Genomic DNA, 23817 nt, shown 5'->3' on the forward strand with positions numbered 1-23817 from the left:
GCAACAAAAGTGAGAAAAGGTTTAGGAAACTTGACCTATCAGGAAAAGGTTAAAAAAACTGGGCACATTTAGTCTTGAGAAAAGAAGACTGAGGGGGGACCTAATAATAGTCTTCAAGTATATTACAGTATATACAAGGATAGCGATCAGTTGTTCTCCATGTCCCCTGGAGTAGGATAAGAAGTAATGTGCTTATTCTGCAGCAAGGAAGTGTTATGTCAGATATTAGGAAAAACTTTCTATCAGGATAGTTAAGCTTTGGAATAGGCTTGCAAGGGAGGTTGTGGAAACCCTATCTTTGGAGGATTTTAAGAACAGGTTGGATGATCTACCTTTACATGGTTCAACCTCAGTGCAGGGGAGTGCACTTGATGACCTTTTTAGGTCCCTTCCAGCCCTACATATCTATGATTCTGTGATCTCACTGTCAAGGAGCTTTATCCTGATCTCATCCAAAATTTTACTTTCTTCCTTTTTTTCTTATATTTTTCCAAGATTTTCTTTCGTTCACTGGTGTTTACACCTTCCAAATTTTGGTTGAGTGGGTAGTCTTTTCCTTCACCCTAGATATGTAAGTATTTGGAGGCACAGCCAATAACTTTGTGATTTTATCCAAAGAGAGGGAGCAAACAAATTTGTCTGACAAAATCTGCACCAGTTCCCCAGGGAACTGCACATGTCTATTCTGTGGGAGTGCAAACCTTGATAGAGGTTGACAGAGCAATTTGGATGGAATCCTTGACAGGTGCTTCATAGATATTCCTGTCTCTGAGCCCCTGCTATCGATTTTACAGTTGGAGTGATTGATCTGTCCCATGAATATGGTGTGTACATATATATTTCTAAAAGTTGTGCAGTACAGAATTTTGTAACTTGGACATTTCTATTAAAATATTTGGCTTGTAATAATAATTTGCCCCTCAAAATCTTCGATCTGAAGATCTCAAAATGCTTAAAAAAATTAATTAAGCTTCACAACATCCTTGTGAAATTAAGTATCAATATTACCATTTTGCAGATGGAGAAATTGAGGTTTAGGGAGGTTAAGCTGCTTGTCAAAGGCTAAACAGGAAGTCTGTGGCAGAGTTAGATATGGAACCTGTTAACTTCATAGCATACACACTGAGAAATTAGATAAAATTCTGGATTCTAAAAACAAAGCAGTGTTACACTGTAACTTTCCAGTATGAGTATTTATGTTTTTAACACACAATAACCCAAAAACAGAGAAAGAGAAAACAGGCTACACCTTATGGCAGACAGGCACAACTCAACCCACATTGCTTTTATGCTGGCTTTTACAGAGTAATTCTGAGTGCACTGCACAACTTCCTGCAGAGCCCCTGAGTCTGCAAGCAGAACCAGGAACCCTCCCTTCCTCACTTTTAAATGACAGTCCTCAATACCCCACAGAATGTACCTATTTCTTCCAGCCTAGTGCTTTAGCTTTAGCTCCTTCTCTTTTGAATAACATATCTTTTTTTTCCCTTTTGGAAACAAGGAACAAAGACCAATTATAGGGCCTGTTATTGCCAATGGTCCTGAGACATGGAAGTGTTGTGGTTTGGCAAATTATGAGTATAATTATAACTCCAGTCCTGAAAAATGCCAGGTTCCCTGAATGCAAAGCTTTTTACCATGATTTTTTACTGTGCTTCTCTCAACACAGATTGATCCTTTCTTTTACCCAATTCAAAGCAACTCTGGAAATACATGTTTTTTAGCCATTAATAACAATGTCAGAGAAATTTAGTGAGCATTTTTAGGAAGCTGAAAAGTGTGATTGTGCTGGAATCGCCATGGTGCCTGCTGCCATTTAGTTTTCTTTACAACCGATGTCACTCTTAATGTTAGAATTGTTTAAAGTAGCAACATGGCCTAGTGGATAGAGCACTGAACTGGGACTCAGGAGACCTAAGTTGTATTCCTATTTGTCTCGGCCCCCCTCGTGCCTCAGTTTCCCCATCTGAAAGGGCAAAATGATACTGTCCTCCTTTGTAAAGTGCTTTGAGATCTACTGATGACAAACCTTATATAAGTAGTTGTACTAGTAGTAGTAAAAATGAGGGACAAAAAAGATGAGTCAAGGTGACTATTAACATCGGTCAGCTACTGCCCTCACCAAACGCAGAAGGAACTTTATGGAACTAATTTTTTTTTTAAGTATTATTGTCTGGGATGTGTGATGGCCTGTAAGGTGTTAAATAGCTCCTGAGAGATACTTAGTGCATCTCAAACCTGTTGACTTTTGTGGAACTCACAGATGTGGGCATCTCATGGGATTGAGACCGTGGTAACTTGCTCAGATAAAAAGATGGCCTACTGTGGAGCTGAAGTACACATTCTTCTACAGTCTCAGTTCTTTCCAGCTCTATCAGTGAGAACTAATCTATTCTGCACAAGCATTTTTCAGGTTCAGTGGTGCAAAGTAAGCATTACAAAAAATAGGAAATATCCATCATTTTTTTTCTTTTGCTTTAATTAGGAAATAGCCCAATGATTTTTTAAAATAACACACACACACATACACACACATGTAATTCCCACTGAGAACCCTGAAAAAGGGATATATATTGTATTAAAGGGAGGATTAATAGGCCCTTCAGAGTGGTGCTAGCAACAATGCTCGAATTCTCTGCCAGTTGAACTTGATCCACTCTCTTTTTATCTGGCAACTGTCCCCATATCTGTACATTCAATTTATATTTTGTATTTAATTTTTATTTGCAGAAAGCAGGATATAAACCAGAATGGGTGGATTTGTGTGGCGCTCAAATTGAATGGACTACAGAGAAATCTAGTAGAAAGAATGTCTTTCAGGTAAGAGGGAATTTGTTCATTTCATTCTCCCTTTGGGTACAAAGTCTTTAAGGTAAAGAACTAGGTTTTATTTCTGTGATTAGATATTTTAGTAACTACAGATTGATCTAATACAGAACTTGTTTCTTAAACAAATTTAAAAGCGTAACATTTTATCCAGCCTCAGTTTACTATTTTTTTCTAGGCTAACGAGTCCTGATGATTGAATCTACTAAAAACACTTGAGAACCTGTTGATTTATTGATTAATGTTCCACATTCAATTTGTTTTTAAAACTTAGCAGGTAATTGCTTTGGGTTTAAGCCTGGAATCCTTGACCTAAAGAACTTCCATAAACAGAACTTTCTCAAATTGCTTATTTAAGCTCTGATCCAACTGAGTGTGGTTACTCTGTTTATTTTTATTGCTGCTCACGGCTGTGATGACCCAGGTTCATTCCTGAGTGGAGAGGGCTGGAAGGAGAAGAACCTGGCATCCATCAGAGCCAATTCAGAAGTTTATATATTTCTCATGTGCTGATCATTTTATTGTATGGAAAACAATGTTGCTTAATTTTTTTTTCCATTCAAATGCCATTTCATTGAATGGCAAGATAAATGCCTTTCAAGGATGAGAAAGGCATTATTCTAGGGTTGACATTCCAGGATCTGGATGCTAAAAAAAGGTTGTTACAACACTTCCACTATAGGGACCCAGTCCAACACCGATTGAAATCAATGGAAAGGCTTTTGTTGATGTCATGGGAGTTGAATCAAGAGCTATAATTTTTTCTATCCGAGGATTTGGAATTTTATATAGGGCTTCAGTAGCGAGGATCTAACAATGAGAACTTTCCTTTCTTCAGCTGTTATTTATATATTAAATTGATTTATTTTAGTAAGGCAACTAGTGTACCTCTAGTTCATACCCTGGTTTTACAGTAAGGTAAAGTTTATACAGTGTGAGTTTGGTAAATATGGGAGTCAGTTAACAGTAGCCTTACAAAAGAGATGACTATATATTTAGGTGGTAAGAGGGTATAAAATTGTGCTTAACAGTATTTTATTTCACCGAATTGGTCACTATCTGAAACTTAGATCTTGTCTACACACAAAGGGACATCTTTTTTGCAATGTTTTCCCATTTATGCTTCTGGAGTGGGGGAAGAACAAGCAGAGATGTGAGCAAAGATTAGTAGAAGAAGGGAAATGTAACAAAATTATTTCAAACCTCAAAATAATGTGTGAACTTTGGGTAAAGATTTAGGTCTTACTGTCACCAAACTTATTCACCCTTCCTAATTCTCTTATTTAGAGGTTCATTGTCCCTTCAGTCATCTCCCCTTGATCTCTGTCCTGCTCCTCATGTCATCCATGAAGAGCTGTATGTGCTAGACTTGCCCCACTGCATCTAGGACACAAGAGGAGGGGAGGATGCATCTTCAGGACATATAACTCCTGCCAGGTGGAGTAAAAAATGTGCATGTCAATTACCCAGGTTGCATGTGGCATCACTAGAAGTTATTGAATTGCTTCCAAGGTAGGAGTAGGTGTGGATTACGTGTTGGAGAGAAGTAAGAGTAAACACTGCTTAATATGCTGTGCCAAGACCTTTGAAGACTGGGCTATATAGTAATTTAGGTCTTTACAACAGTGAAGCAGTGATGCTTCCACAGGTCTGCTCCATAGGTGAGCCTCCATGATCTCTACTGGATTAGAATGATTTCAAGGAATGGGCCATTCTGCTTCTAGCCCTGCCCTGTAGGTGAGGCCCTTTTTTAGAGCTGGCATAGTAGGCTCCATGACATCTATCCTACAGCAACTAGTATGACAGAATATCGAATGGGGATATGACATAGCTGGCATGTGCTGAGCTCTGGGTATCTTCAGCTGGTTCAAATTCCCTTAGGGACTGTTGCCAGTTTGAAAGTGTTAGAGTAGTCACCAGGCAGCTTTTACTTGCAGCTGTGACTGGGGTGAGACAAAGAATCAGGGACTATAACTGTCTTCCTGAAAGGGCTCATCCCTTACCTACCAACTGTGGGTACAACAGATAATTTGGATCCATTCTATCTAAAGATGTAAAGGGAATATTTTTGAAAGCACCTACAGGATTTAAGACCACTGAAAGTCAATAGAACATGTGCACCTAACTCACTTGGGTGCTTTTGCAACTATCCTCTTAAAATCTGACAGTGATTTATAAAATATGAGGTTTGACAATTCTTGGGTAATCCATAGAACATATTGGTAGAGTGAACAACCAATTGCTCTCATTCTTCAGTTTTGTCTCCCTAAAAGTAATAAAATATAACTTTAGCCAAATTCTGCAAACCCTTACACATTAGCAGAGCTAATGGAGATCACTGAACTCTTTGAGTATGAGTATAGAGAAGAATCAGGCTCAGTTCTCTTCTGAAACCATGAAATCATTTGTTCATAAGACCAATAACTGAGTGTGAGAGAAATCAGAAATATAAACCTAAAAGGGTGGAGCATCGTTTAGATGGATCATGGAGATATACTAGAAGTCTGTGCCAGATGGCAAGAGTTATTTGGTACCAAAAGTGGTGACATTTTGGGAAAGGACTGAAAGGATCGGTGCTAGATGAATGGAAACAGTAGAAAGGGGAGTAAAACGAGAGTCCAGGCAGAGATTTGAAACCGAGGAAAGTGGCTTATACTTGGATGTTGAATGTGCCGGAAACACTCTTGATGTTTTATTTATTTAAAATATATAGCCATCCTTTGAATATCTACCTATTCATTATTCTTTTGGATTGGAAAGAATCTGAAAGGCTTTGCTGGAAAACGAAATCTAGATTACTTGCACTGCTATTTGATTAGCTACATTAGCTAGCCTAACTCTGAAATTATCAGAATAAATATGATTATATGTCCAAAAGCATGGCAACAAAGCATGATCAGTGGGTTTTCATTTCATTACAAACTGAATAATAAAGCAGGTTTCAGAGCAGCAGCCGTGTTAGTCTCTATCCATAAAAAGAAAAGGAGGACTTGTGGCACCTGGGAGACAAACAAATTTATTAGAGCATAAGCTTTCGTGAGCTACAGCTCACTTCATCGAATGCATACAGTGGAAAATATAGTGGGGAGATTTTATATACACAGAGAACATGAAACAATGGGTGTTACCATACAGACTGTAACAAGAGTGACCAGGAAAGGTGAGCTATTACCAGCAGGAGAGCGGGGGTGAGGGGGCGAACCTTTTGTAGTGATAATCAAGGTGGGCCACTTCCAGCACTTTACAAGAACAGTGAGAGGGGAAATAAACAAGGGGAAATAGTTTTACTTTGTGTAATGACACATCCACTCCCAGTCTTTATTCAAGCCTAAATTAATTGTATCCAGTTTGCAAATTAATTCCAATTCAGCAGTCTCTCTTTGGAGTCTGTTTTTGAAGTTTTTTTGTTGAAGAATTGCCACTTTTAGGTCTGTAATCGAGTGACCAAAGAGATTGAAGTGTTCTCCGACTGGTTCATGCCTACATGCCTCCAACTTTCATCCAGACCACATCACACGATCCATTGTCTACAGCCAAGCTCTACAAAACAACCGCATTTGCTCTAACTCCTCAGGCAGAGACAAACACCTACAAGATCTCTATCAAGCATTCTTAGAACTACAATACCCACCTGCTGAAGTGAAGAAACAGATTGACAGAGCCAGAAGAGTACCCAGAAGTCACCTACTACAGGACAGGCCCAACAAAGAAAATAACAGAACGTCACTAGCCATCACCTTCAGCCCCCATCTAAAACCTCTCCAGCGCATCATCAAGGATCTACAACCTATCCTGAAGGAAGACCCATCACTCTCACAGATCTTGGGAGATAGGCCAGTACTTGCTTACAGTCAGCCCCCCAACCTGAAAGAAATACTCTCCAGTAGCCACACACCACACAACAAAAACACTAACCCAGGAACCTATCCTTGCAACAAAGCCCGTTGCCAACTGTGTCCACATATCTATTCAGGGGAGACCACCATAGCGCCTAATCACATCAGCCACACTGTCAGAGGCTCGTTCACCTGCGCATCTACCAATGTGATATATGCCATCATGTGCCAGCAATGCCCCTCTGCCATGTACATTGGCCAAACTGGACAGTCTCTACGTAAAAGAATAAATGGACACAAATCAGACGTCAAGAATTATAACATTCAAAAACCAGTCGGAGAACACTTCAATCTCTTTGGTCTTATAAGAATTATAGTTTACAAATAGAAAATGACTATTGAGATTTTGTGTTAAAGAAAATCCAACACCCAAAGTTACAGGAAATGTGGAATTTGAGTTCTAACTAAGACATGTACATGTCTTAGTAAACGCATGCCAACAAAGAGATGGACTATACATAATTAATTAATATGGATGGAAAAATTTCCATATTATCTGGGTGGAAAAATATATAAACCTACAGCAAATGAAGTTCAGGCAGGAAGGTTTTGGGATTGGATTCTGATCTTGCACATGTTTAACTTCACTGTTTTTAATGGAGTTATTCCTTTTCTAAACTAAGGTAAATCTGATCAGAACGAGGCCTAATTAATTTAAAATGTGTGCACAATAGCTTATTTCTGTGCATTTTGAACACTTCAGTTTCATCAAGTAGTGCATAGCAGTGTCCTGCAGCATGACTTGCCTTTGTTTATTTTGTTGATGATATAGCATCAGTAAACAGAACTACTTTGAAGCAGTTTCAACAAAATCTGAGCAAACAGAGCAATTTGCAGTGAGATACTGTATTGTTCTCTGTGGCTAACTGATGTGATGCTCTAGGTCTTCATCAGAGATGTGGTGAATAAAAGAAGATTTATGTTCAAATCACATGCTTTAAACATTTCTGCTAAGTGCTAGTTTGCTCTTTGGTGTTTAGCCTGAAATTTAAAGCACCGAGGATTAAAAGGATTACAACATAATCTTAAATAATCCTAAGTGTCATTTACAGAGAGATGGTTGTAATAACTAAATAAAACCATGTTAAGGGATGGCAGTATTGTCAATCAGCAACTGGAACACAAAGAGTGCCTCTGTCATCCCGTCATTCTCCTTTCTCTCCTTTACGTAGTTAAATTTTGCATTGGATAGGTGCATCTTGATGTGAGCTATAGCTGAAGAAAATAACAACATGATGGAATGCTTTTTAGCCTGCACTAATATGGAAACTGAGGCATTAGTAACTAGATTAGTTGAAAAATGTTCTTGATGCTCAATGTTGTGTGCTTGTGGAGAACTTTTCAGAATAGGGTTTATCCATTTCTTCTGCATCGCTCACTCTCTTCCTCCTCACGTGTAAAGTGAACCGCCCTTCGTGAGTTTAAAATTATGACAAGATGCTTGGGAGGAAGTTGCAGTGTTCATTTGACCTTAATATACCTGTGGTTCCACAATGCTAAGGTTTCATTAATACAAAATCCTGCAGCAATGGAATAATGAATTGTAGGGGGATTTCTTTTTGGCTGACTTAAAAAAAAAAGTCAGTGTTAAAAAAGTCGTTATGCAGCATATGCATGAATTAGTAAGCAGCTTCATTCCCCTAATAGCTTCATTCATTTAACAAACACAGTCATTATTTTATTTCATTGGTGTTTCTGTTCATTTTCCAAGTTCATTTGTTTATAAAGGTTTTGTTACATAAATTACAGAGACTGATACTCAGGGTTTTGCCACAGCCTTAATGTGATATTGACTTTAATTTCAAAAGGCTGCAGCTCTGTCAGTTTACTCATATTCATAAAATTCTAACATGTAAAAGCCTAGAAAACAAGGCAAGAAATGTAGTGAAAAATACTAGAAAGTTCTGTATTTTGGTTGAAAGTATAGTTGGACCTACACCTAATATAAAAGAGATTATCTTACAGCTAGTAATCATATAACGTGCCTGATTCTGATCTCAGTTACACTGGTGTAAATCCAGAGCAACTTCATTATCTTCAGTGGAGTTACTCCAGATTTACACCAAGATCAGAATCTGACCCATAAATTTTCTGTTCTCTTTTGTATAGTACAGGTTCTTAAATAGCCCTCATCACCATAGTATCTGAGCGTCTTCCAGTAGTGCATTAAGTGACATGACTGACATCTGTCACATGTGGTTTGTTTTCTCTCCCTCATCCTTTCTCCGGGGCGAGAATTGTGTGCATGGTATAACATTTTGTTTTGGTAGAGTTTGGGGGCTTGATTTTGTGTGTGTTAAATGTATGCACTGCTCTGTGTGTGTTTTAGAGAAGGCAGGTCAAAGATTGCACTTGGAAAAGTAGATGGTGAGGTTTGTGATGATCCTTAGTTCCTTTTGGAGCTTGTTCCACAGTCTCTGATGGGCCCCCAAGAAAGCTCTGTCTTTTGCATTAGCTTTAGAGCCACAGAAAGCTTTTGTCTGTGACACATACAGTCAGTGTACTAACTTTTGCTGGTCTTATGTTTTATAAATAGTGGATGGATCTGGCCCTGTTTTAGATACCTTTATGTTAATTTATCCATGGGTGAAAGTTACATTTATTTTTTGTGGGTTTAACTGACAAGCCAAAGATCTGAATTTATCCAAATTCAATTTCATATCTTTAAATAATTGACTACATATATAATGTTATGACAGTGTCATTAGTTTAATAACCTGCAATTATTATCTAGAAAGTAATAGGAAATTGGATCAAAAGAAAGAGGCTTAACCAGGGACTAGCCGACAGGATTCCCTCCCACCCAGGAATGATATAAATAACTGCCATTGAAGTCAGTGAGAGTTACTTGTGTGTTGAAGTGGTAGAAAAGGGTTGCTGGATTGTATTTCCAGTTCTACCATTTATTTGCTACCTATCACTATTGCGTGAGTAACTTGGACTTGGATTTTTAAAGATGTACATGCAAAAGTGTACACAGAACATCTATGGGATATGTGAAAACTGGGGTGGAAACCTGGAAAATTATGTGCCTGTGCAAATTCCTGCTTCATGAACACATCAGCACTTTGCTTGTGCAATTCGGGTGCAAGGCAGAAGTGCACACACTGTTGTGGGGGGCTTAATCTCTGTGTGGTTTATTTTAACATTTCTAAAATTAGTAAAATACTGTATCTTTCAGAGATGTGGATGTAAAACACAGTAAGAACTTTGGATAACAGGTGCTTTATAAGTACAAATTTTTACTGATATCAGAATTAATGGCTCTGATTCTCCTCTCTTATCACTTTTACACTGGTGCAATTCCATTGACATCACTGGAGTTACTCTTGATTTACCCTGTATTGAGAATTATTTATTCATCATTTCTTAATTATGTTATTATCTTTTTACATAAAGTTGCATTAAAAATAAGCCCATGCTTTTACCAGTTTTCTGCCTCACTCTTTTGATACCTGCAATTACTATACGCGTCAAAAGCAGAAAATTCAGACACACATTAGATCTCAACTTTTGCTTTAGAAATTACTGCTACAGTAGAACACTGTGTCACACAAAACCAGATGGAAGCATATGCAAGTAATGCCGGGTAGAGCTGTGTTTTCACTGTGTGCATGGATGCAGAATATTTTATCCCTGATTAACAATGAAAAGCAGGAAAGCTAGTAACTGTGATTATATAGCTGGTTTTAGGAGAACTGAACACATCTGTACAGAATGTGTAACTGTGTGTGTGTTTGTGTGTAAGGTACACTGCAAACATTCTAAGGTTGAAATGTCAATTCCATTCTAAGGGCTAATGCCTGTCTGAGTGAGGACCATGCTGAGAGACAGGAGAAGCACTTCCTGAACTGGGGCCTTTGGGTGTAATGTGGAGGAACCACCATAATGCCCTGGTGGCGTGTGGAGCTGGGTGTGTATGTGAGGCATTTCTTGTGCCTGCTCTCCCCTGGAAAAAGGAGAAGTGGACAGTGAGAAGGCAGGTTCATTGCCTTTCTGCCTCAGCCAGTGGTGTGTGGACAACACAATCTGTTCCATCCATTCATAGGTGCTGGAACTAGGGGTCCTGCCGCACCCTCTGGCTTGAAGTGGTTTCCATCATATACAGAGTTTACAGTTTGGTTCAATGGCTCTCAGCACCCCCACTATACAAATTGTTCCAGACCCACTGCATCCATTACCTCCTCCCCAGATTGTGGCAGAGCTCCCTGGAGCTCCTCCTGAAGTAGCACAGGTCATTACTGCCCCCAACCTAGGACAGGTTTCAGAGTAGCAGCCATGTTAGTCTGTATCTGCAAAAAGAAAAGAAGGACTTGTGGCACCTTAGAGACTAACAAATTTATTTGAGCATAAGCTTTCGTGAGCTACAGCATCCGATGAAGTGAGCTGTAGCTCACGAAAGGTTATGCTCAGATAAATTTGTTAGTCTCTAAGGTGCCACAAGTACTCCTTTTGTTTTTACCTAGGACAGTGACACAAACGCTACTGACTCTTTATTTCATGAATATAAACAGCCCAACAATGCTTATTTTACCAGATTATCAGACAGTTTTAGGAAGTTAGTGAGTTTCACTGGGCAGCTGAGGATTCAGTTTAGCCCTGTGTTTGTTGTGCTTACCAGAAAGGGACCATTTTGCTCAGAAGTTTATGCATTATACATGACATGTATGACCAGTAAATGGTTTCATATTGTCCACCTTGCCCACTGGGGTACCACTATGAGAAAATTAAATAAAACTCAGGTTGCTTTTGATAGAGTAGGCTCACAGGCTGATAAATGGTTGATGAAATTCAATTTTGGGAATGCAAGGTAATAAGACTGGGGCAAGAAAATAAAAAAGGAAAGGGAATGTACACTCAGTGGTTCTGTGATACAAATCAGTGATCAGAATACAGGGGTACTGGTGGATAAAATTCCTGAATCTTTGCTCCCTGCTTAATGGCAGGAAAAAGAAAACAAGGCCTTGAATTGCATACATAAGAGCAATAAAGAGAAGCTGAAATTATACAGGTACTTTATAGAGACTGAGAGAGCCCCTTTACTGTGCACAGTATTCATCATGTTATTTCAAACAATATATGAAAAAATAGAGAAGATCTGGTAGAAAGAAGCTGGATTGAGGCCAAGACTTGAGGATTTTATATATATAAAGAGTTTGGGAAACAAAGTCATAGAATCATAGAACTTTTCTTTCAACTTTTCTTTATCCTTTCTAAAAGAGAAGGTTGAAGGAACATCTACTTGTTCATGAGCTGGCAATGTAAGCAAATGAAGAAACAGTTGCTACAAAAGTTTAGGCAGAATTTCTTCCCTTTATCCATCTATTGAAGTTTTTACATTTAGTATCTGAGCATCTACCTGGAGCCTGATTCTGTAGCCATGTCACATGCAGAACATAAAGAACTCTCATTGGGTTCAAGGGAGTTCTGCATGTTTCATGACTACAACATTGGAACTGTAGAGAGCCTTTAACTCTCTGCCAGAAGTGACTTGCTTTTCTTTTCGCTAAAAAAATCTAAACCCCCAAGTTATTGATAGTATGAAACCTACACTAACAGCCACCTCCAGTAGGCAATCTCCTGTAATCATAGAAGATTATGGTTGGAAGAGACCTCAGGAGGTCATCTAGTCCAGTCCCCTGCTCAAAGAAGGACCAACCCCAACTAAATCATCCCAGCCAGGGCTTTGTCAAGCTGGGCCTTAAAAACCTCTAAGGATGGAGATTCCACCACTTCCTTAAGTAATCCATTCCAGTGCTTCACCACCCTCCTAATGAAATAGTTTTTTTTCCCTAATATCCAACCTAGACCTCCCGCACTGCAACTTGAGACCATTGCTCCTTGTTCTGTCATCTGCCACCACTGAGAACAGTCTAGCTCCATCCTCTTTGGAAACCCCCTTCAGGTAGTTGAAGGCTGCTTTCATATCCTCCCTCACTCTTCTCTTCTGCAGACTAAGTAAGTCCGGTTCCCTCAGCCTCTCCTCATAAGTCATGTGCCCCAGACCCCTAATAATTTTTGTTGCCCTCCGCTGGACTCTCCAATTTATCTACATCCTTTCTGTAGTGGGGGGGGGGGGGCGCAAAACTGGACACAATACTCCAGATGTGACCTCACCAGTGCCGAATAGAGGGGAATAATCACTTCCCTTGATCTGCTGGCAATGTTCCTACTAATGCAGCCCGATATGCCGTTAGCCTTCTTGGCAAAAAGGGCACACTATTGACTCATATCCAGCTTCTCGTCCACTGTAATCCCCAGGTCCTTTTCTGAAGAACTGCTGCTTAGCCAGTTAATCCCCAGCCTGTAACAGTCAATGGGATTCTTCCATCCTAAGTGCAAGACTCTGCATTTGTCCTTGTTGAACCTCATCAGATTTCTTTTGGCCCAATCCTCCAATTTGTCTAGGTCACTCTGGACTCTATCCCTACCCTCCAGTGTATCTACTTCTTCCTCCAGGTTAGTGTCATTCGTGAACTTGCTGAGCGTGCCATCCATCCCATCATCCAGATCATTTATGAAGTTGTTGAACAAAACCACTCTAAGTGGTCACTCTAAAATATACCCAAGGTTTCCAGTGCAAATGCGGTAGACTTTTAGTAACAGTTTCTTGGATGGACAATCCTTTTTCTCTAGTCCACTGAAGATGGCTTTCACTGTGTCTGGAATAACCTCTTGAGAATTGTGGTTCCCATGCACTACTTTAAAAGGAGATAAATAAGGCTGTAGAGGAAGAGTATCTTGTTGGTGTGTGATGGGGTTATACTGACAGGAAAGGGTTAAGGGTTACTTGCCTCCTTCCCTTAAATTCCTTGCTGGGCCTTGTGATGGGCAAATAGCCTTTACCTCTTTCCTGGCTGTTTCACCTTGTCACAGTGGGCATAGCTGCTAACTTAAGTATGAAACTGAAATCTCCTATGTTTACACACTGTGGGCCAAAACCAGCCTGGCCTAAATGGCCATAGTTCCACTGAAGACCAGGAGTGGAATTCTGCTCTCATTTGTAAGGGCGTATATCTGAACTCCAGTGAAGCCAGTGTGTGAATGAGAGTGGGATTTGCCTCCCTAGGTACGATCCTCCTCTGCGTTGCCCCTTAGGTAATCATTTACATGTGCGGAAAGTGCATGTAGAATGTTAAAAAATGAATTAAATTTCAAGTTGGCAGTATCCCTTTGACCACTTGTGTCATTTTGTTTGTCCAGGTACTTTTTCTTCTATTCTTTGTTTATAAAAAAACAACATTTTTAAAAGGGGGGTAATATGGCTTTTAAAAAGCTGCTTTGAACCCGAGACTTGTGCCAAGAGAGGAGATTTTCTCTTTCCTTTTCCCTCCTTGAGTCAGATCCTCAGTTGGTGTAACCCAACATAGCTCCGTCTGGCTCACAGATATAAATGAGTACATGAGGTACAGAGGCAGTGGATAATCAAGCCTCGTGTTGTTGCCTGCACTTATACTGGGGCTGAATTTGGCCCTATGTATTTAGTAAATCCTTGCTTCTCACAAATGAAAATCTAGTCAAAGGTTGCTGTGAAGAATGATTTGATTGATTTTAAAAAAAAAATAACTTTAACCAGACAATAGACATTTAATTTCAGTCGTCTGAAATGATGATAATAATAAAAAGAATTGCTTGAAAGTAGTCCTTTTAAGTGACCCCACGTAGGTAGGGATGAAACTTCTATTATGTCTCTATCTGCAAGGGGGGTGGGTATATATACACATGCGTCTCAAGAAATTATGTGACTCACTTAGCTTTTGACAGCTACACTGCAGCTTTCATAACTGCAGATGTTATTTGTCCATCAGAAAGAAAAATATTTATTTCGAGCCACGGGCATTTTCTGTGTTACAAAAATAAAATGTAACATCAGTTAATGCTTAATGTGCATGTGAAGTAATTTTGGTGGAGCAGAACTACTGAAGAACGTATGGGCCCAAATAGATGGTCGCAGAGTAGGGAAAGCAATAGCAGCATTGATTTTTACTATCTACTGTGAAAGAGCAATCTCAGCTAGTCAGCCATAACCGACTTTATGAATGCAAAGCTGCTTATTTTGCTTTACTTTTTGGCTGAATTCATTTTGGTTTGTTCATATCTAAAGAAGTAACTATTGTTTCATCGTTTAAATGTGAAATGGAAGTGGACTACACAATGTTACTGCATTATTCATAAAACACATTGCTGCCATCTGGTGGACAGTATGTGTATGAACATGGGCTTTCTCTGGTTTGATTTTATTGTTGCTAGGTTAACAGTTAAAAAGCGGAATGCTTTCCAAGAGCGGGGTTTTGTATGATATTGTTGTTCCAGTGAAGCAATTTACAGAGACATAAAATAATTTCACCTGATCTTGTACTTTCTTTGATATTTTTGGGTAATCTTGCATGGATTAGACTCGCAACTGATCTTTGAATGGGAGGGATGTTTTTTTAAAGGGAATGTTTTACAGGTGTAACAAATAGTAGTCATTTGCAACTGATATTTGAAGAAAGTTTTAAAATTCTTACCAAGGAAATAGTTTCTTACCAGCCCTGCTCTTTCAAGCTGATTATTAAATCAGGTAATGTCTGATTTAGAAGGAAATATTGCTATTATAAACCAGTAATCACTAGTTTATACACGCAGCAATATTTTTATATTTTAAAACAGTGACTGACTGTGGAGCATCTGATCAGATGTAGTGAAAGTGGGTGGATACTTCGTAGTGGTAAATAACTTATACAGGATGATGTCTTAGTTAAAGCACAGGGTGAGGATATCCTGCATGTGACCTTGGAAAAGTCACTGAAACTCTCTAGGATCTGGCCCTGCTTCAGTTTGTCCAGCTGTGAAGTGGGGATATTATTAATATTTTTTCAGCCTCAGAGGGAACTTGTGAGACTTGATTCAGTGTTGTTTTTACAGCATTTTGAGATCAGCAGGTAAAAGGCACTGCAGAAGTAGAAAGTGTGTATATGTTTCTGCGGGCAGACTGGTATGTCATTTAAATGCTTTGGGAGCCCTCTGAACAAAAGCTGCTAAATTAATGTAAGGTCGTGCTAAAAAAATTAATCAATATAATATATATATTGTCTTTATATGTACCCAAACATTGCACATTTCTTTAATGTATCAAACTTATGCAAAGCAGAGACATGAATCGCAAATGAACTCACTCAGAGATAATCAAATCTGACTTGTTTACATGTTTGGAGCTGGTATTTCTGTATTCAGCCACTACATTTTCTAAAAACTTGGCTAAGACACTTTACTCCATTTTTCTGTTTCTCTTTAATGAGTGAGGCAGATATTTTGATGTTGGCTGTGCAAGCAGAGCCTTGGCTCTCCTCTCTTTGAAAGACAGCACCTCACATTTGCACACAAATGTGTGCCAGATTATGGTAGAGAATCACATATTTCTGTGTGAGTGGTTTACATAGAAAAAATCCTGTTGGGGAAAGACAGTCCTGATAGGTGTTTCAAAGGGATGCATGGGGCAGTACAGGGCAATTTGGTTTTAACAGAGTCACATAAGTAACACCCTCCATACCTCTTAGAAAATGTACCTCTCCATTTCATGTAGAGCAGTAGTTTTCAAATTGTGATTCACAGACCACTAGTGGACTTCAGAGCCTTGCTGGGTGTGACAATGCAAAAACTGTAGACAGCAGAAGTGCTTGAGCTAGCATCTCACTTGGTATAAAACAAGCTGGAGCTGCCAGTGAGACACTTTCCATATGGGGTCCTCAATTATGGAGCCAACTCCCTGAGTTTCTTGACCTCAAAGATGCACTTCAAAACCATCTCATTTACCTTGGCTGATGGGGGTAAAGGGGACTTCTTATAGGCTTGGATTTCTGTGTAAAGCTGAACCACACAGGGGCATCGGCAGCAGGGATCAAAGCTGGGACTTCTGTAGCTAAAGGTATGAGCCTCTACTGCATGAACTAAAAGACATGTGTCTCTTAGCCAAGGCTGTAGTAGGTTCAACAATCTCTAGCTGGTCTAGCCACCACTAGAGGGGGACAGAGTGCCACATCAAGCCAGCCTGGGTTACATGTGGCTGGGGATATTGGTTGAATTTGGATTCTATTTCTTGTCTGTTATTTTTCTGTTTTGGAGTGAACAGCAGCTGCTTTAAGTTTCTGATGTGGTTGTATTTTTAACTGATTACATAGAGGGCTAGAACCCAAGGTAGGAGCCCGTTGATTTATGTTATGCAATGAAATAAATAAAATTAAATAAATCAATTAGAAGTTTAACTTACTGATAAAAAAAGAAACAGGAGCTGTAAGAAAACTGTTGGTACAAGGAAACTGTGTTAAATTCAGTGCGGACACAGGAGTAGATGTTTTTATTTTGATGCAAATTGGGAGGAATCATGAGCAGACCTTTTTCTTCACAAGTTGTTCCAAAGAAGGGATATGCCCTCCCTCCTCCTTCTCTTACCTCATCTCACAAAAAGCACAGTACACATTAACATCTCTTTAATTTAATTTACACCGTAAAAATGTTTACAAACGTGTGAAGTCTTCATGATATACATATGCAACAACAACTTAAATTACTAGGTGATTTTATCACTGTGGCCCCCATTCCTCTTAATCAGCCTATCCCTTGTCTGACCTTTTTATTCTTAAACCCCAATCCTGCAAACTTAACTTTATTTACAGATTCATACTTAACTTCTAGTATGTGTGTAGTGTCACAGAGGTCATAGCCTGCAGGTTTATGACTTAGATTGGCAGTTCTTCAGGACAGGGACCATACATTTTTTTTACATACGGGAGGCAGCTAGCCAATTTTTAGATTCTATGCAATAAGAGACAATAATCCTCTTTCTTGCTATCTGTATAAATTTACCATGAGGTGGAGATGGAGCTTAAATATTCTAGGGAGCATGTAATCTAAGAGAGGCAGCGTTGGAAGTGACTTAATATTGCATAGCTCCTTGAAGAGCAGAGAAATGTTTAACTTGTCACTTGAATGATCAGAAATAACCTATTTTGCCACAGACCTCATATCAGAGCTGCCTGATATAGAGACAGGAGCAGATGCAGACTGGAATAGGTGCTCACTAGCATGTAAACAGGCATGGCTGGAGCACCTATTGAGTTCTGGTAGTGGCTGGGTGCAAGCCCTCCTGTGTCTAAAGGCCCCTCCACCAGCTATGTGGAGGAGCTACTGAGCCTACAGTTCAAATGAGATTGGGGGACAACAAATGAAAAAAAGCAGGAACCAGTATGAGGGTCACAGGAGCATAAGTAGGGAACCAGAGGAGGACACTGAGCAGTCCTAGAACCCCAGACAGCACCCATTGCTCCTCAAATATCTCTAGGGAGACATAGGCCAGAAGAACTCTGCCTGGATGTGTGATTGGAGGGAGGAACGGAAATAGGCCTCACAGTCACAGAGAACCTCCCAGTCCAGCATCCTCCTCCTGGAATAATGGATGGCCAATTTGGCCAGTGCCAGGAGGAGATTGACAAGGAGGTCTCGTGACTTTGTGGGATCATGGTGCATAAACCAGGAGGTGTGGGGAAAAATGCAGCCAGAAGCTTAGGAGAAGGTTCTGAAGGAGCCAGAAAAGGGGCTTCGTATAGTGTGGGGCCTATCGCTCGAGATAAATGTGTGCCAGGGTCTTCTTCATGCTGTAAAAATGGCAGGTGTGGGGGATGGGGGTGAACCACGCCAGGTACATGCCCGTGCTCATGGCTCCATGAAGGAGCCACCAACTGATATCTCTGGCGGGCCATGGGACTAAGGTGGAATACACACTGGCCCACCGGAATTCCTTACCCTCCTCAGATGGCAGAAGGTCCTGCTCCTTGGTGTGAGGATGGGACATAAGTGTGAGGAAATGAAAAGTATGGAGCATGAGCATGTACTGATGTGTCCTTGGCACAGTTCAGAAACAAACTGGCTGCAGGTCATGTGGCTTTCTCAGGTTATGCGCAGAAAGGGAGAGGCAGTGGTCATGTGGCAGGGCTGATGAAAAGGTCCAGAGGGCTGGGGTGAGGGACAGGCAGGAAGCACCCTCCTGTAGGACCCACTCAAGGAAGGCCCGACAGCAGACAGTAAGGCTGCCCTCACCTCCTGCAGTACATGCCGGGAGGTATGAAGGGTGGAAAGCCCCATGCACCGGCCAAGTGCCAGAGGATCCACCCAGTTCCCCCAGTCATAGTCCAGGAGACCTCCGATTCTGGTGGTTCCTGCCAAGACCAGCCTCTGGAGCACTAAGGGGCACTCTGCCACCTGCACACCAAGTTGAGGGTTGTGTAGCAGGGGCTCCGCGAGGAGATCTGCCCCTTCTGTGGCCACCACGGACCTGGTTGCCAAAACCAGCTTCCAGGTCTGGCGAAGGTCCTGGTAGGCATGGCTGGAGAAGGAGCAATGGCAGTCTGTTGAAATTATTGGCAATGGGAATGTTCCCAGCCAGGTAGTGACACTGAACAGACTGGAGAAACTGCTTCCCTTAGGAGACCTTGGTCCTCTCCTGTGGATTGTCCAAACCCTGGTGGTATGGTGTGGGGCTTATCACAAGACCTGCCGATAATTGCCTCTGATGACTCATTAGATTCTCTGGCTCACGGATGACTCATCAGGCTTAAGCAGGCTTAGGCTCAGAGGTAACTCAGGCTGAGACAGGCTCAGAGGTGACTCATCATACTTCAGGGCTCCCAACTCAAATAAACAAATACAATACTCATGCCTCGGCCACTCTTAATACATTAAAAGGCTATGAATAACTTGCACAAAGTCATCTGATATTCTCTAGTAGATTGTATTGTTTAAGAACAATGCCATAGTTCATGGTTGGTAGGCTAAGAGGAGCAATGAAGTAAGTGTCCTGGAACATCCCAGAGAGGTATGCATCGGTCTAATTTAGCACTGTGTATTACTGTGTATTAAATCAATTAAGAGCAGGGTTTATATTGTAACTTGCTTTTATGTTTCATTTTGCATTGAAGTATCCTCTTCTGTGCATAGTCCACATTTGCATTCCTGTGTGTTGTGTAGCTATGTGTGGTAGACAGTAGGGGGTATATCCTCAGCTAGTGTAATGTGACTTAACTTCATTAAGTGAGTTGAGCTATTTTGATTTACACCAGCTGAAGATTTGTCCCACTAGTCTATTTATATATTGTGCAGCACATATGCTTCCCAGAAAAAGTGCCTTATAGTGTATCTAGGTTGATTAAAGGCAGAGAAGAGTTTTTCAGTGTAAATGAATATGTAGAAAAATATATACTTTATTCAGAAAAATGTTTCCCAGTCTTTCCGGGTGAGGCACAGACTACAGGCCAGGTTCTGAGCTGAGAGTCCTGAGAAGGGTAGGGACATGACAAAGTTGATATTGAGCCACCTTTGTGCATCACAGATTCTGGGTTGTTCTTGGTGTGGCCATTGTACAGCAGCCGCCTCACATTTATCAAGGGCTGCTTCTTAGCTCAGAATTACCAGAGTGCTCTGGCCACGACCCCCTCCCATTTGGGGTATGGCCCTCCTGGTACTCGCTTTGATCCTGGCCTGGAATGCCCTCACTCTAAGGGTCTACATAGCAGCTGGGAGCCTGCTTTCCAGTGCACATAGGCAGACATATGCTAGTTCTGCTCAGGGGGGTACAGGTGGTGTCTCAGGCTAGCCACCCGAGTCCCAGCTTGCATGAGACCCTGGGTCCAAGGTTGGGTGGCTAGCCCGAGCCTCTCCCCATGCTGCTGCAGACACACTGCTGTTTTTAGCATACAGCTCGATCACAGCTAGCTCATGTCTGTCTACCCGGCGGGGAACATGGCTCCCTAAGGGCAGTGTAAGACAACATAGACCAGCCTAGGTACCCCTACCCTAGGAGTGTTCCTCATTTTACTCCCTTTATGGCCTGTATACAGCTGGAATGGCGGAAAGGGGCTGCAGTGAAGCTGGAAGTTTGTTCCTGCATTTTTAAAATGATTTGGGATCATATTTTCAAAGATTGTATTCACAAGCTGAAGTTACAGGATATTGTATAGTGCTAACAGAATCAACAGCTAGTGTCCAAGAAAGAGGTCTAGCAATTCTGCAGCATGTAGAAAGAATCTTATCAATGTTTCCATGCACACGGGTTGGAGTTTTGTCTTGACTCACAAGATGTCAATTCTCAGTTCTGATTTTTCTGTTTTCAGATGAGTTGGCTTTTGTGGAAATAAGGCTGTTGAACAATAGTCCCAGCTATCCAAGCCACTGTTACCGCCTACTTATGAGAAATTCTGTAGTGGTATGTTACTGGCATTTGAAAAATTTGCACCTTCTGAGAAAAGGCAGGAAAATTCTGTCAAACAGTTAAACTGATGGGAATTCCCAGGTTTGGAAAAACAAGTCCTCTGTTGGAAAAGAATAACAGTAAGGTTTATATAAGGATGTGAATGGGAGTAAAGAAAAGACTGTACTTTTGACCTTGTGTAGTCCGTTCTGTTTTCCTTTTCCCTTGGTTTTTGGAAACAAATATGGTGCTTAACATGAAGTTGCAAACTAAGGAATAAGAGTTAATAAGTTGCATGTATTGGACCATAACACAGAATGGACATTAGGCTTTATTGGTTGTAGAAAAAACCATGGAGGAAGATGGTAAAATAGAATGTAAACAAGGAAACGGGGATATGAACAGGGAAGAGAGTGAGGAATTGTGTGCAGGTCATAGAAAGAATGCAATGAAATAATAGTGGATCAAAGGGATGGAAGCCAATTTTTTCAACTATCAGGATAATAACTTAGTTGAAGTAAGGGAAAGGATCAGAGAAGAGGGTCAGAATTATCAGAGATGGGAAAGGGGAACAGAGAGAAAGGAGGGTAAGAGCTTTTTTTAAAGCTCAATCTTCCCATCTCTTGATATTTTGAGACTCTTTTATAACTACTACTACTATTATTATTATTACTATTCTCTTGAGCACATGCTCTCTTCCTCCCCAACCCCCCCAGCACTTTTCCACTTGCACAGATTTGAGGGAATAGTACTGTCTCCGCGGTTCTCTTAGATGCTAGTTTCCCACTGCAGAAAGTGGCATTGCCAGGATTCTTCAGGGGTCTCTGACAGTTATCCTTAGAATCTCTAAGAGGAGTGGGAGAAAATTTGCATACTCCCCACACAAGGCCAGATTCTGACCTCCTTGTTATGCTCAGTAGTATGTAAATGAGCAAATAATACCACTGAAATTAATGAAACTTCTTGCAGAGTAAGATGCTATTCATTATCTCAAAGTATCAGAATTGGGCCCTAGTTTTCACTCCAGCTTTTTCAAGATGCTGCTTTTTCCATTCAACTGAGGTTTTGTTCCTACCTGGATCTTTCATTCTAATCTTGCCTCTCTCTACTCTTTCTCCATTTTTCATTACTCTGTACTTTACACTTTTGTATTTTAATAACATTTTTAAAAAACCCATTTTCTCTTGTTTGCTGTGTGACGACAACATGTCCTGATGGAAAGATAATAATGCCCAAGGAGATTTTCTTTTATGAATTCTGCTAGTGTTACTTTCACATGCACAAATATATCATCTTGATTTCTAGCTGTGGGTCATTTCATTGCTCCTGTATGTCTTGCTAGGAGATGTTTCCTGTAATTAAAATATTAGGTTAAATAGATTATTTGTGCTGTCCTGTCTACATAAATGTTCTATTTCTATGCTCGGAGACACTAGCTTTTGTGTTTTAAGGCATTGCTATGTTACATGGATTTGCATTCTGTCTCCTTTGTCTTTAAAATGCTGACTTATTAGTGACACAACAAGTTAGACATTTATTGCCTTTGTTCTGTGGGGTCAATGAATAAACAGCTGCCAATAACACAAGTTTTAAATAAGTCTTTTAATTGCTTCTAAACTAGTTAATTAATGGAGTTGTATGTGGAGTGGTGATTGAGCAGAGACATGATACTTTGAAATGTTTCTTAAAAGTTTTATTAGGAATATACCTAGGGAACTCATTCTGATTTTCATTTAAAGTATTCACATTGTGTAAAGCAAGAGATGAACTCAAAAGACCTAGCAGGATGTTAATCAATAATGGGCTGAGATCTAAGAGTCTACACTGCATTGTAAACCTGGGTCTGTGGGACCTGGGATAATTGACTTGGTGTTTCCAAGTGCACGCTTGAGTGTCCACACTGTATTCTGAACATGGGCTTACAGTTGTAGGACCTGGGGGTCTCAGGCATGCTAACGTGTCATATTGCACTATGCAGATCTTGTGAGTCAGGTCTGCAGCAGAGCTGCATCCATACTGCAGAATGACAGGACTTGGACCTGTCCCACTCCCCTAGCAGGCTCAGACGCCACCCCAGCAGAGTCCTAGGTCCTGAGTGCTTGCTGACCCATGTCAGACTGATTTGTGTGGGGACAGAAGGGAAGCTTGGGCTCAAACCTGAGTCTGAGTGTGCAATGCAGACAAACCCAAAGGATACGTCTACACTGCATTGCAAGACCCATGGCACAGCTGTGGCTGGGCCAGGTCAGCTGACTTGGGCTCAAAGAGTTAGGACTGCAGGGCTCCAAACTGCAGGGCAGACATTTGGGCTTGGGCTATTTTAGCCCAAGTCAGTTGGCCTATGCTCTGAGACTTGCTGCCATGGGTTTTTTATTGCATTCTAGATGTTCCCTATGGGTCCAGGGTGTGGATGGCTATGTGAAGCTTATCTATCCCTACTGTGCTGTTTTTCCCTCATGCCCTGTATTGTTTAGTAAGCATTCCTTGGTCAGGTTTATCAGGAGAGATGGCAGAGAACTTTTTATTAACTGCACAAATGCACAGTCCAAGTCTGCCCAAATTTCTAAAAACATTTAGTTCCCACTCAGCATGCTTACAGGCTTAACAATAATATAACCATATCATACTAATATTGCATAACCCACTATTCTCTGCTAGCCGCTGATCCCTTCTGATCCCTCTCCCGAGAGGCTTCTCAGTCTGTGGACTTCTGCTTCACCCCCGAGGACTTATTCCTTTAGCTCTAGAGGCCCATGTGTTTAGACCCTGATCTAGCAAAGGACCTACACACATGCTTAACTTTAAGCTTGTAAGTAATCTTATTGAAATCAAGTGCTTAAAGTTAAGCATGTGCTTAGATCCTCTGCTGGATCA

General features: G+C 40.7%; 1 protein-coding gene across 5 annotated transcripts in view; it reads left to right on the top strand.

Annotated features, from left to right (window-relative positions):
* ARHGAP15 (Rho GTPase activating protein 15) overlaps positions 1-23817 on the top strand; it is a 456797-nt gene that overhangs the window by 92905 nt on the left and 340075 nt on the right. For all 5 annotated transcript variants that reach the window (XM_073305398.1, XM_073305401.1, XM_073305399.1 and 2 more), the window contains one exon: positions 2731-2820. In XM_073305398.1, coding sequence (XP_073161499.1) covers positions 2731-2820 — 90 coding nt within the window. The remainder of the gene's footprint in view (positions 1-2730; positions 2821-23817) is intronic.

The sequence above is a fragment of the Lepidochelys kempii genome, chromosome 11 (assembly GCF_965140265.1).
Source record: "Lepidochelys kempii isolate rLepKem1 chromosome 11, rLepKem1.hap2, whole genome shotgun sequence".
Classification (NCBI taxonomy): Eukaryota; Metazoa; Chordata; order Testudines; family Cheloniidae; genus Lepidochelys; species Lepidochelys kempii.